We start from the raw sequence: 13,412 nt of genomic DNA on the forward strand, positions 1-13,412 counted from the left end.
AGAACGTTATTAAAGGTTGCAATGCCAAGCAGTCAGAAGTCAGAAAATACCAAAATTAAGGTTGTCTATGCAACACCTCCCTCCCCCCAACCCCACCCTTTTTTCCTGCCTGTCACCCAGCCTCAGTCTTCATCCTGGTCTGCTTTTTCCACCTCCCTAGTCCGATTCTTGTCCTATCTTGCCTATTCAAATGAGGCAGCATCCTCCTTGCTGTCTCAGCCCAGCAGGGTGGCATTAGCAGCCCGGGAAAGACAGGGCCCCTGCTCTCAACTCCTGTGCCTAGCCTCAGCTCAGCCTGCAGCACCCCAGAGCTACAGATGCAGAGAAAGTCCTGCTCAGCCCTAGGCTGGTGTATGCTCAGTGCTGACAGAATCTTCAGGGAATTAAGCTGCAAAGCTCTAGTAAATCTCCACTGAGCATGTGCAAACTTTGGTTTTTTTTCAAAGATTTATAACTTGGACAAATTGCCAGATTTTCACAGGTTGGGCAAAAGACACATCACTGACACGAAGGTCATCCCCTGCCAAATTTCAAATCCCTGCTCCAAAGCATGGAGACAGTAGAGATTCTCAAAGAAAAGTTTGCCAGAAATTTTTAACATGAGCATAACAATGTATTTTTCCCTGACTTTGTTCTTGGAAATGGCTGCCCTGAATTTGTTGAAATTTTCCAGTAAATTCAGCCTGAGGCAGACCCCCAGCTTGGAAAATTTCAGCCAAAACAATTAAAGTTCAGTTAAATTCCAAGTACTTGAAAACAGGGTCTTATGATGAGACGTGTCAGGCAACCTTAATAATAGGTGGTGCTCCAAGTCCCACTTATAATCTAAAATTGTATCTCTCACATGCAGCATCCTACTCCTGGACCACTCCTAAAGCCCCCCTTCACACCATCTTTTTTGGGAAAGCACAAAATTCCCACCACTGCTCACTGGAGGGAGGACAGAAGCCTCCTGCATACTTGCTCCACCCATAAAACTGCTTTGCAAAAAGTCTAAATGAGGATTAAATGGGTGAACTTCACTCATAATATACTTTTTAGTATCCCGTATAATTGTATAAGAACAATTTTGTAAGATTAGTTTGCCATCTTTGTGTTGTAAAGTCTTTGTAATTTACTAAATTATCAATGAATATATACTGAAGTGTTGCAGAGATATCAAAAGCCAAAACTTGTTGGTGTTTATCAGAATATAAATGAAAGATTTCTCTGCTTTCTAAGGTGCTGAATATTCTGGTCAGGGCAGTGGTGGATGGAATGACTGATCGTAATGGAGAGGTAGCAACGGGGTTGAAGGGGAAATTGCGGGAGCTGTTTGGCAGAGTGACTTCAAGAGTGACTGGTGATGCGGACATCTGGAGACTATATGCCAGACTCTGTGGAAATGGACAGAGTGATAACCCTGAAGATACTGAAAAGGTAAATGTTGAGGTTGCTTTTTGGGTTTTTTTGTTTTGTTTTGTTTTCCTATAATGTGAGTTTGTTATAGCAGTAGAAGGCTGTTATCCTCTAGTAGACCAGCTATTGTAGCAAGATACAGAACACACTTTGCAACTGTTCCTCCGTTTTGCTGCAGGCATTCTGTCCTTTTGGGTTTTTTTCCTCCAAGGATATATTTTCTATAGGGGGGAGGAAGATTTTTAAGTTTTCCATCAGTTTGTTTTTTTAAATATGCATAATTCTATCATTCTAGACTTGGACATTTTTTTCCTTCAAAAGAAGAAATTTCCTATTACAGCATCTGTTGGTGACACTAGGTTGATATTTTGAAGGTTTTCTTTGCAACCATAATGGCTAGAGATTTAATTTTAACTCAAAGCTTAGATTCTGGCAATAAGGCTGCAGCCTTCAGAAAACAGTGGCTCACTGAGTCGTCATAAGTTACCAAACTCAGTTCTGGGATCAGAGTGTGAAAATATATTTAGGGCTTGTCTACACTGCAGTAATTCAGAAACAGCTAATCCTGAACTATTCCATGTGGACACATTCCAGAAGAAGAATGCCTTGTTTCTATTTAGCTTAAAGTGGGTTTACTTCCTCCACTTAATTTTTAATCTGTTGAGGTGTCAAGGCCTGTGTACAGTTCTCTGTCCTAATATTAATCTGTTTGTATTAGCCTCTAATCCCAGGTCGTCCCCGTTCCCTCAGTCTCTCAGTTAGATCATAAATTGAGGCTACAGTGATTGCATTTCCAAAATAACTGCGACACAACTGGAGTGCTTACTTTGTTGTTCATGCTGGATGGTGCTTTGCAATTTGGTATTAAGTTTCCAAAATTCACATACCCGTGCACACTCCCAAAATATCTCTAGGTTATCAGATCTTCACTGAACCTGAAAATATAAAATGTCAGCATTCAGTATGTGTTTCCTAATGGCACTCTTTGGCCAGGGCAGAAATGTCAGGCGGGAAGATTGCTCAATATTCTGTGATAAGTACGTGATGCCGATTGTTGGGCTTGTGGTTCACACGTCCATGATGGTGTACTTCTAGTCACTTTGTCCTTCCTCATTCTGTTCTCTTCAAACTCTCCTCTGTTAACTTGCATGCTTTAGCCCTCACTTGCTTTCCTCTGACTCTGATTTGTCTGATTCTCCCTCTCTCCTTTCCATTTTTTCCTTTAGAGATGAAAATGATTTTGCCCTTTTTGCAATCAGAAGCATGGAAGTTGCAATATCATGTAATGCATCCCTAAATACTAATCAGACACACAAAGTAACTCAGAGCTTGTCTACACTATAAATATAGTCATGTCAGGGAGCCCGGTTACATCATGGTCTTCCCCTAACCCAGTTATAAATGTGGTTTCAGTATGTAGAGGAGACAGGACTTTAACTATGTATCATAACCAGACTGGTTATGAAACATGGTTAAAATCTAGTCTACCCTGCAAATTCGGACCATATTTGTAAAAGTTAGGGTACACTTTTGTCAGTTTCCTGACGTGGTTGTATTTTAGTGTAGATGGAGCATAAAAGAGAACTGAAAAACTAAAGTCTCTACAGGCACAACTTGAATTAATGTACAGTATCAATTTATAAAACTTCTACTGTATTGTACAAAATTTGAAGGTTTTCCTGTGCCTATTGGGCATTAAATCAAAGTAGCTGTCTATTGCAATTTTTCAAAACCCATATAGTGTGAAAGAAGCAAAGAACTTGAATAGAATATAAAATAATGTTTGCCGTTTTCATAGCATCATAGATGATAAAGACAGGAAAAGGCCTATTAGATCATTTTGTCCCTCCCCCTGCAAATGCACATCTGTCCCCTTTGAACACAACACTAAAAAATGTTCTAGTTGAGGTTTAAAAGACTCAAGCAATGATGCTTCCAGCAGTTCCCTTGGGAGAATACTCCACAGCCTCATACATCTGGCTGCTGTTAAGATTTTCCTGGTATTCAGACTAAATTTTTCCTTTCCTAATTTCATCTCTCTATTCTGGTGGTGGCTGGTGTCCAAAATAGTTGCTGAGGCGGCAGGTAATAATCCACCACACTCTCCTTCATGTTAATCAGTGTTTCAAAATGAAATATAGGGACACTGGTAAGGAAGCATATTTTGGGGGAAGAATGTGGTTGATGGGGAAGTGGGAAGTAAAAGGTGCCACTCCTGTACTTTCAGAATGAAAAACTGGGATACCTTTTATAGCAAATGGTGGTATGGGAGAAAATATTTATCCCTCAGTCACTCCTTCATTGTTCTCTCCTACTCCCAACCTCCACCCCTCTGATCTAGTTTTTAACCCAGCATACACTTTCTCTTGCACACACACCAATCTACTCACAATCTCCTTCACCAATTCAGTCAGTTTTCTCCTGTGCTTAACCCAGTGCATCCCTCTCCCACTTCAGAACCTTCTAAAGCCTTCACAATTCCCTCCAATCTAACACCAACTCACACTTGCCCATGAGGCCAAGAACCCTTCCCATTTCCAATTAAACTCTTCATGACTCAGTACCATCTCTCTCCAAATACATCCAAGCTCAGAAAACACACACACACAACCCTTCAGCCTCAGATCTTTTTCCCTTCCTGCCTGACACCCACATACTCAACCTGTTTGTTGCTGGGCCTGGAAAATGAGGTGGCAGCAAGGAAGCATTTGCAGGCAGCCCTATATGCTGCCTCTCTGGGACTAGCCCCACAGAAACCTGTATTCCCCATTGTGTTCCTCCTCTATCTACTACCTGCATCAGGGCCCAAATTCCCTGATGACAGCCAGATGTATGTTCCAGCTCCATCAGAGGCCCCCTGTGGGAGCAGGCAGTACTGCTGGAACATTATTGTTGGGGCTTGGTCCCCTTGGCGTCTAATGACCAATCTTCGCTGCATTGCTTCTAATATCCATAGAATCATAGAAATGTAGGGCTGGAAGGGACCTTGAGAAGTCATCAAGTCCAGCCCCTTGCGCTGTGGCAGGACCAAGTAAACCTAGACCATCCCTGACAGGTGATTGTCCAACTTGTTTTTAAAAGCTTCTAATGATGAAATTTATATATGGCTTTAAGATGTTTCTTCTCCCTTCTATTTAGACTCTTCAGATGGTAGTACACTGTTATAATGCCCCTCTTAGTCCATCATTTAGTCAAGTGATAGAACTTTAGCATCTTCAATTTTTTCACACAATATGTTTAATTTTTATTTTTAGTAACACTCCACCCCCTGTGAGAAGGAAAAAATAGCAAGCAATCATTATTTTCTCCTTTTTAAATTTCTCCCGCTCACTGAGCTGTGTGTTTTTTAGATTATTTTTCACCTGATGTATAAGCCTCTACATTGACAAAATGCATCTCATTTTGTTTTGGTTTTTTTCAGTGTATCTAATCTCTCTGCATCCCTTGATATTATTTCTCTTTCCTAATTTGTGTTCATAGCTTCCTTCCAGTTTTTCATCTGCAAATTCCATTAATGTGCTGTTGATTCCTGTGATACAAGAAGTGGGGGGGAGTAGCTCCCTTTGATGGACACCCAGCCAGCCAGTTAGCTGTAAAATCCCTCCTGGTCTGTTCTCTGCTTTCTTTTACCTCTGGGCTTGTTAACCTTTTACAGGTGAAGCAACCAGAGAACAGACCAAGAGGGATTTTATAGCTAGCTAGCTGGCTGGCTGGGTGTCCATCAAAGGGAGCTACTGCCCCCCACTTCATGTATCACAATTCCCTTTTCCAGATAGTGAAGATGTTGAATACGACCAGATCCTTGTAGTACAGCACTGGATTCCTATTCCCCATTTATGTTCCCATTTGTCTGGCAAGAAATGGTCTTCATAAACTCATAGTGATCAGTGCTTATGGTTCTGTTACATCTTAGATATTTTCTTTCCCTTTATTTGTTCCATTGTTATACTAAGGACAGAAATTGTATTGAAAGTGTGGTTATTACCAGAATCACTTTTTTTTTTCATTTATACATTTGTTTAATAAATTGGTATCATATTTGTTTTTCATTATAAGTTTCCTGCTTATGAAAATTCTTCCTTGATTACTGTTTACATTCATTTTCTATACTTCTGTTTGCTTTTGGGAATCAATGCAGTATCAAAGCAATAGCTCAGTCTAAGAAAAACAATATTGGATAATATTTTTGGAAAAAAGCCTTGTAGTATTTAACTATATATTTCTTAGGTTCAGAACTGCTGTTCAAAATATGTAAGTGTTTTCTCTTTTGGATATGCTTTTAATTATTTTGACCTGGCAAACATGGGTCACGTCCATCAGTCTAGACAAATTTATAAAAAATAAAAATTGTCTTCAGACACATGTTACTTTATGTGCCTGACATCCTTGAGATGCAATATCAGTGAACATCTGTGTTACAGCTGGTGCTAATGGTTGCAGAGAAACTCTGACTCTCAGAAAATCCATCATATTAAAGATATGTTCAGTTTTTTGGGAGGAGTGTTTAATATGTGCATGAAGCTAAACTGGAATTCTTTTATAATTTTGCGCTAATTGATTGTTTTGCAGTCACTACAGTATCTCACCAAGGCACATAAATGTGAAATGCAATCAGCAGATTGGGAGAAAGATATTTCGTCTTTTAAAGAATTGGTGAAAGGAGCCATAGAGCTTGCCCATGGTATGTTCGCCCTGAAACATAACATTTTATATTATTCATAAAGAATATATAGAGTACTTAAGTAAGAACGTATTTTGTTAGTGAGTTTCTTATCCTCAGATATTGGAACTGATATGGCACCTATTGTTTGGGATATAATCTTGTTACTGCATGTGAAAAGTTGAGTCTGGGTGCAGTGAGATAGAGTTCCTGAGTATAAGATGAGGCAGCATTTAAAAGGCCTGTGAGCCAGCAAACACTGTGAGTAGCACACAGTAGAGATCTCTGGAAGTTCCTGAGAAAGTGCTGAGAGAAAATGATTCCTGTCTCAGCCGTGAAAAGGGAGAGCACACTGGGGGAGAAATATTATAGTGGTACTCTTCCAAGCCTCCCACAAAATAAGCTCAGCTGACGAGATACAAATTGAGAGGCAATTCTCAGTAGATTGTGTAGCTCTGGACTCTGATAGACTCTTTGGTCTTTGCTCCCTCTCAGTGAGATTCAGATAGATATACCACCTATGATCTCTGAGCTCCTTGACTTCCCTTCATTGGGGCTCAGATGTTCTTCTAGAGACCTTGGTCTTAATTAAGAAGAGAGGGGAGGAAATAAGTGGTAGTTTTCTGCAAAGCCCACCTACCCACAATGCCAAAATTAGCTGCTGCTCAGAGTAGATTGTGCAAATCTTCATAATATACTTCCTTTTCTTACTTCACGGCTGAAAGCCTGAAAGATGTTAATGGTGAAATTTAAAGGACCAGTCTACTTGAAGGAAATTAGCACCTGTATAACTACACTGAGGTAGTTGCACTGATGCAAACTCCTAATATAGTTTCTCTGCGCTTGTGTAAAGTAGGGCTTAGACAACTTCATCCAGCAACAAACAGCAGTTGAGATCACTGGGAGAAACCAAGAATGCAAAATTAGGTTGAGCCACAAAGAAAGAACCCTTCTCACCAACTACTCCTTGACACAATGGATAAGCCAGTAGTGGAGAAACAAGAAAGTAATAAGCGATTTGGCAATTAGAAAGAGTAATAAGAATAGCCCAGGACAAACATCTGCTAAGGAGGATTAGGACATTGTGCGGAAGCTAAATTATTTCTTTATTCCATTCTTCAACACTTGAGGATGTTGGTAACTGTATTTACTCTTTTTCTTTGAATTATGATCCCTATTATATCCACTAAGGGTTATACATAGGGCCCTACCAAATTCACAGCCGTGAAAAACACATAACAGACCGTGAAATCTGGTCTTTTGTGTCCTTTTACCCTGTAATATACAGATTTCACGAGGGAGACCAGCATTTCTCAAATTGGGGGTCCTGATCCAAAAAAGGGTAGGGGGAGTGATATTGCCACCCTTACTTTTGCACTGCCTTCAGAGCTGGGTGAGAGCAGTGGCTGCTGCCAGGTGCCCAGCTCTGAAGACCACATGCTGCCAGTAACAGCGCAGAAGAAAGGGTTGGAATAGCATACCATGCCACCCTTACTTCTGTGATGCTGCGTTCAGAGTTGGGTCACAACCCCTACAGTTATAACACCATGAAATTTCAGATTTAAATATCTGAAATCATGAAATTTATGATCTTTGAAATCCTATGACTCTGAAATTGACCAAAATGGACCATGAATTTGGTAGGGGTCTAGTTATATGCATGCGGCATGCATCCGGAGCTGAAGATTTTGAAAATAGTAGTGTCTGTTGGTCCGCACCCACACCCTTGCTCCACCTCATGGTTTCGTCCAAGGCAATAAAGGGCGGGGCTGACCAACAGCACCCTCAATTCTTTCTCAACACCCTTTGGTCCATGTTGGAGTCTCTACTGTTCTCTCCTGTCTTGTGACACATTTTCTAAAAATACAGAAAGAAGACTGTTTTTACCCTTGTATATAGTTAGTATTTTTGTTGTTTTGGTAGTAGTTTTTAGTGTAGTAGTAGTTTTTAGGAATTAAGGACTTTGGACGCCATTTTGTTGGCCTCCTGCTCTGCTTTGCTTTGCAAGTGGTTAGTAGTGTGGCTCGGGGAAGTGGTGCTGTGATGAGCATTGAGAAAGCTGTGCTCATAAGTTTGAAGGAAAGGAACAAGGTTAGCCCTGGTATTAGTCCAGAGAACTTTTCTGAATTCCCCTATGGAGGTAATGTAATAGCCTATAAAGGGAAGTGGTGAAGTCTTTCTTTCTAGGAGGGGATTCTGTGATGTGCTTTCCTGAAAAGAAACAACAGTTGAAGGCTGAAGGGACATTGGTTTTGGAATTAGGCGTGGCAATGGAAGTAGCGGTGGCATCTAATAATTCAGGTGCTGCTGTGGATAATGTAGGAAAAGCTGAATGTAAAATATAAAAGGAAGGATGGCCTCCTCTGAGAAAGAAGATTGAAAAGGTATCAGTAGTGACCTTTTCTAATAGTGGGCCTCAGGGAAAAGAGGACCAGCAAGGTAGACGGAATGGGGGGAAATGAAATAAAAAGGAAGGCAAAGGTAGAAATTTTAGTAGGAGAAAGTGGAGACTCTGACTCATTGAGGAGTTTAGTTTGGAAGTGGCTATTGCAATATGAGAGCAGGGACCAAATTGACAGATTGCGTACTGCAGATTTTTAGAAAACTAGCGGACTACAAGGGAACTGTACCCATATCTTCCCCGCCTTCCAAAAGTTCAATACAGGGAGGTGGGTGCCCCCTATCTCCCCAGTTTCAGCACAAGATCCTGCTGGTTTAGGGGCACATTTAGATTGGGATACCTGGGGAAGACATGCCATTTAATAAGGGAGCATTCAGACAAGATATGCTGATACACAGGTGCCACTTATTCATTAATTAGTACGAAGAAACAAGACTTGTTTGGATCCCCAGTAACAGTAAAAAGATTACAGGGAGTCATAGTAGAACTGCAGAGCACAAATAATGCAGCTATTTGGTCTGTCTTAAAAGCAGATAGAAAAACATGGAGATTAACCATTGATTTTAGGCCACTTAACAAGGTGACACCTATCACTCCCTAAGGAGTGGCAAAGTACCCGAAGGTCATAGCATCCATAGCTGCAGGAGTTCAGAAGTTTACAGTGATTCTTCCCAACTGAAGCAATGGAAAAGAATTATTAATGTGTATAACTGTTTAGAAATAAGATTACCTAGTAACTAGGGCTGTCAAGTGATTAAAAAAATTAATCATGATTAATTGCACTGTTAATAATAAAATACCATTTATTTAAATATTTTTGGATGTTTTCTACATTTTCAAATATATTGATTTAAATTGCAACACAGAATACAAAGTGTACAGTGCTCACTTTGCATGTATTATTACAAGTATTTGCACTGTAAAAAACAAAAGAAATAGTATTTTTAGTTCACCTAATACAAGTACTTTAGTGCAATCCTTTTATCATGAAAGTTGAACTTAAAAATGTAGAATTATTTTTTTTAAAAAAATACCTGCATTCAAAAATTAAACAAAGTAAAATTTTAGAACCTTCAAGTCCACTCAGTCCTACTTGTTGTTTGCCTGTGTAATTGGCTGAACAAGTTTGTTTACATTTGCAGGAGATAATGCTGCCTGCTTCTGGTTTACAATGTTATCTGAAAGTGAGAACAGGCATTCTCATGGCACTGTTGTAGCTGGTGTTGCAAGATATTTATGTGCCAGATGCGCTAACGATGTCCCTTCGTCTTCAACCACCATTCCAGGGGACATGCGTCCATGCTGATGACAGGTTCTGCTCAACAACAATCCAAACCAGTGCGAACCGACACGTTCATTTTCATCATCTGAGTCCGATGCCACCAGCAGAAGGTTGATTTTCTTTTTTAGTGGTTTGGGTTCTGTAGTTTCCATATTGGAGTATTGCTCTTTTAAGACTTCCGACAGCATGCGCCACATCTCGACCCTCTCAGATTTTGGAAGTCACTTCAGATTCTTAAACCTTGGGTCGAGTGCTGTAGCTATCTTTAGAAATCTCACATTGGTATCATCTTTGCGTTTTGTCAAATCTGCAGTGAAAGTGTTCTTAAAATGAACAACATGTGCTGGGTCATCATCCAAGACTGCTATAACATGAAATATTATGGCAGAAGCCTGGTAAAACAGAGCAGGAGACATACAATTCTCCCCCAAGGAGTTCAATCACACATTTAATTAACGCATTATTTTTTTTAACGAGCGTCATCAGCATGGAAGCATGTCCTCTGGAATGGTCGCCAAAGCATGAAGGGGCATACAAATGTTTAGCATATCTGGCATGTAAATACCTTCCAATGCCAGCTACAGAAGTGCCATGCATATACCTGTTCTCACTTTCTTGTGACATTGTAAATAAGAAGAGGGCAGCATTATCTCCTGTAAATGTCAACAAACTTGTTTGTCTTGGCGATTGGCTGAACAAGAAGTAGGACTGAGTGGTCTTGTAGGCTATGAAGTTTTATATTGTTTTGTCTTTGACTGCACTTATGTAACCAAAAAAATCTACATTTGTAAGTTGCACTTTCACGATAAGGAGATTGTATCGCATACAGTACTTTTATGAGGTGAGGTGAAAAATGCTATTTCTTTAGTTTATCATTTTTACAGTGCAAATATTTGTAATAAATAATATACACTTTGATGTCAATTACAACACAGAATACAATATGTATGAAAATGTAGAAAAATATCCAAAATATTTAATAAATTTCAATTGGTAGTGTATGGTTTAACAGTGTGATTAAAACTGCGATTAATTGAGATTAAATTTTTTAATTGCAATTAGGTTTTTTGAGTTAATCGCATGAGTTAACTGTGATTAATCGACTGCCCTACTAGTAACCCTAATTATATTTCTCTGAATAATATAGAGGATTCACCAAAAGATAAAGTTAAGGAAATGGACAGGGACCTCCAGAAAGAGAAGGTCGCGGAGATGCCGGAGTTAGAACCCGTGCCCCTGGATTCTCTTTATTTAACAAGATCCCCTGTTCCAGCTCAGCACCCAAACTGGGAGAGACCTATGGTGCCTGTAGTTACTGAAGGAGGGGTATTCCGCCAGATAATGTAATTGTGCAAAAGGGCGGCTTGCTCTCTTCTGAGCATCACTGTCTGCCAACAAAAGATGTTTATGTTTGAGCCCCCAGTGTAGTGGAGGGAGACATTGGAAATCAATGGACAGAAAAGTGTAGTCCCAGCAAGCTCTCTGATAAGTTTCAGGATAGGAGCAATGTGGCTTAGAGGACAGTTTGGGTTGATGGACATGGGTGGTCATGGGGTAATTGGCATGGGATATAATAAAAAAAATTACGGGTAATAATTGATTTGGCAAATAGTGTGTCGTGGGGAATGCCTTAATAATTAAATGTTTGTTAGTTTTAAGTAATTATTAACGCAAAGTAGGTACCAATGTGAGATTTCTAAAGATAGCTGTGATAGGTGCCCCCTGGTACTGGGATACCACTGAGCCCTCTGACCCACCAGCCTGGGCTGCCTCTCACACTGTGCTGCTGTGAGGAGCTGCAAAGCCCTCCAGCCTGCACTTTCACCAGCATTCACACAGGTAGGGACACACCCAGCTGCAGTTACACACAGGCTTTCCAACCACCAACTTCCCAGCCTAGGACCCCAGGGCAGTACCATCCTGCCCTGGACAGATCTGGCCAGTATATGGCTTTAATACTCGGTCCACCTCTCCCTTAATGTGAAGAGAACAATGCATGCTTGTGGTAATCAAGCAGAGATTTTCCCCAAACACTCCAGTCAAAGCTCATTGCTTTGGATTAAAACATAAAATAAGTTTATTAACTACAAAAGATAGCATGGATGCATGTTCTCTAGAAGGGTGGTTGAAGCATGAAGGGACACGTGAATCATTAGCACATCTGGCACGTAAATATCTTGCAATGCTGTATACGACAGTGCCATGCAAATGCGTGTTCTCTCAGATGACATTGTAAACAAGAAGCAGGCAGCATTATCTCCTTCAAATTTAAACAAACTTGTTTGAGCGATTGGCTGAACAAGAAGTAGGACTGAGTGGACTTGTAGGCTCTAAAGTTTTACATTGTTTTATTTTTTAATGCAGGGGGTTTTTTTGTACATAATTCTACATTTGTAAATTCAACTTTCATGATAAAGAAATTGCACTACAGTACTTGGAGTAGGTGAATTGAAAAATACCATTTCTTTTGTTTTTTACAGTACAAATATTTGTAATGAAAAATAAATATAAAGTGAGCACTGTACACTTTGTATTCTGTGTTGTAATTGAGATCAATATATTTGAAAATGTATAAAATATCCAAAACTATTTAAATAAATAGTATTCTATTATTGTTTAACAACATGATTAATCGCAATTAATTTTTGTAAACGCTTGGCAGCCCTATTAGATATATAGATATAGATATATTATCAAACCATCAAGGAGAGGACTGATACCAGAGAAATTGCCCAGACTCCATTTTGTATCCCCAGCTTCCATTTTAAATAAGCAAGAGTCACTCTGCCATTAGAAGCTGTAGGTCACATACCACTAAAAATAGAATTGGTGTGAAAACCAAATTAGGGGAAAGGTCAGCAAATCATAACTCCTAAGGTAAACAACGGTTGCAGGCTAAAAATAGAATTGACAGTTTGGAATGTTGGCATATGTTCAAGAAACATTTGACAAAGATATTAGCAGAAGTGTCTAGAAAGTTCTGACAGGACAGTATAAAAGTCAATGTGTCTGTGGACGGAAGCCGGAGGCAGTTAGGAGCCGACAATGAAGAAGCAGCAGCAGCAGAGGGATTCCTGTCACTAGAATGAAGTCAGCAAACAGAAAGCTTGTCAGTTATAGTTATAGTATAGGATAGCATAGTGTTAGTGTGTACGCGTGTGTGGGGATTAATAAAGATGTATGTAAGTATGTGTGTTCATTGTGGAGAGAATGTTTATGTGTATGACCTAAAGAACTGTTATCAATTGCTGTCAGCAACCTGCAGCAGACTGGCCATCCGAAGCAGGGAGCAGCCATTCAGGATCATTTCAGACTACAAGGCAATGTGATTTGGGGTGCTCTTTAACTTGTTATACAGTATTTGAGTTTTTGTAACATTAATATTGTTACTGTGTTAGGGATTGTTATTTGCACCAATTAAAAGGTGCCTTGTTTTGGAAAAGAATACTTCTTGTGGCTGTCAGTCATTTATCGGAAAGCTGTATCCATGTCCTCCAGGTATTTCCTTAACCACTCTGGAGATCCATGCCTTAGGAGAACAGATTGGTGATAGGTGAGCTATTTTGGGGGAACCCTAAATCTGTTTTCCAGGTAACACTCTGGCCTTCATTGACTAGGCGTTCAGAACCAGAGTCAGAGGATGCACCACTTAGCCCGACTCTGATGTTACT

At 39.9% G+C, this 13,412-nt stretch overlaps 1 protein-coding gene across 4 annotated transcripts in view; it reads left to right on the forward strand.

Annotated features, from left to right (window-relative positions):
* The window catches only part of TTC27 (tetratricopeptide repeat domain 27), a 198,384-nt gene that overhangs the window by 172,501 nt on the left and 12,471 nt on the right, over positions 1 to 13,412 (forward strand). For all 4 annotated transcript variants that reach the window (XM_074949014.1, XM_074949017.1, XM_074949015.1 and 1 more), the window contains 2 exons: positions 1,222 to 1,419; positions 5,968 to 6,079. In XM_074949014.1, the coding sequence (XP_074805115.1) occupies positions 1,222 to 1,419; positions 5,968 to 6,079 (310 nt within the window). The remainder of the gene's footprint in view (positions 1 to 1,221; positions 1,420 to 5,967; positions 6,080 to 13,412) is intronic.

Source organism: Natator depressus, chromosome 3 (assembly GCF_965152275.1).
Source record: "Natator depressus isolate rNatDep1 chromosome 3, rNatDep2.hap1, whole genome shotgun sequence".
Taxonomy (NCBI): Eukaryota; Metazoa; Chordata; order Testudines; family Cheloniidae; genus Natator; species Natator depressus.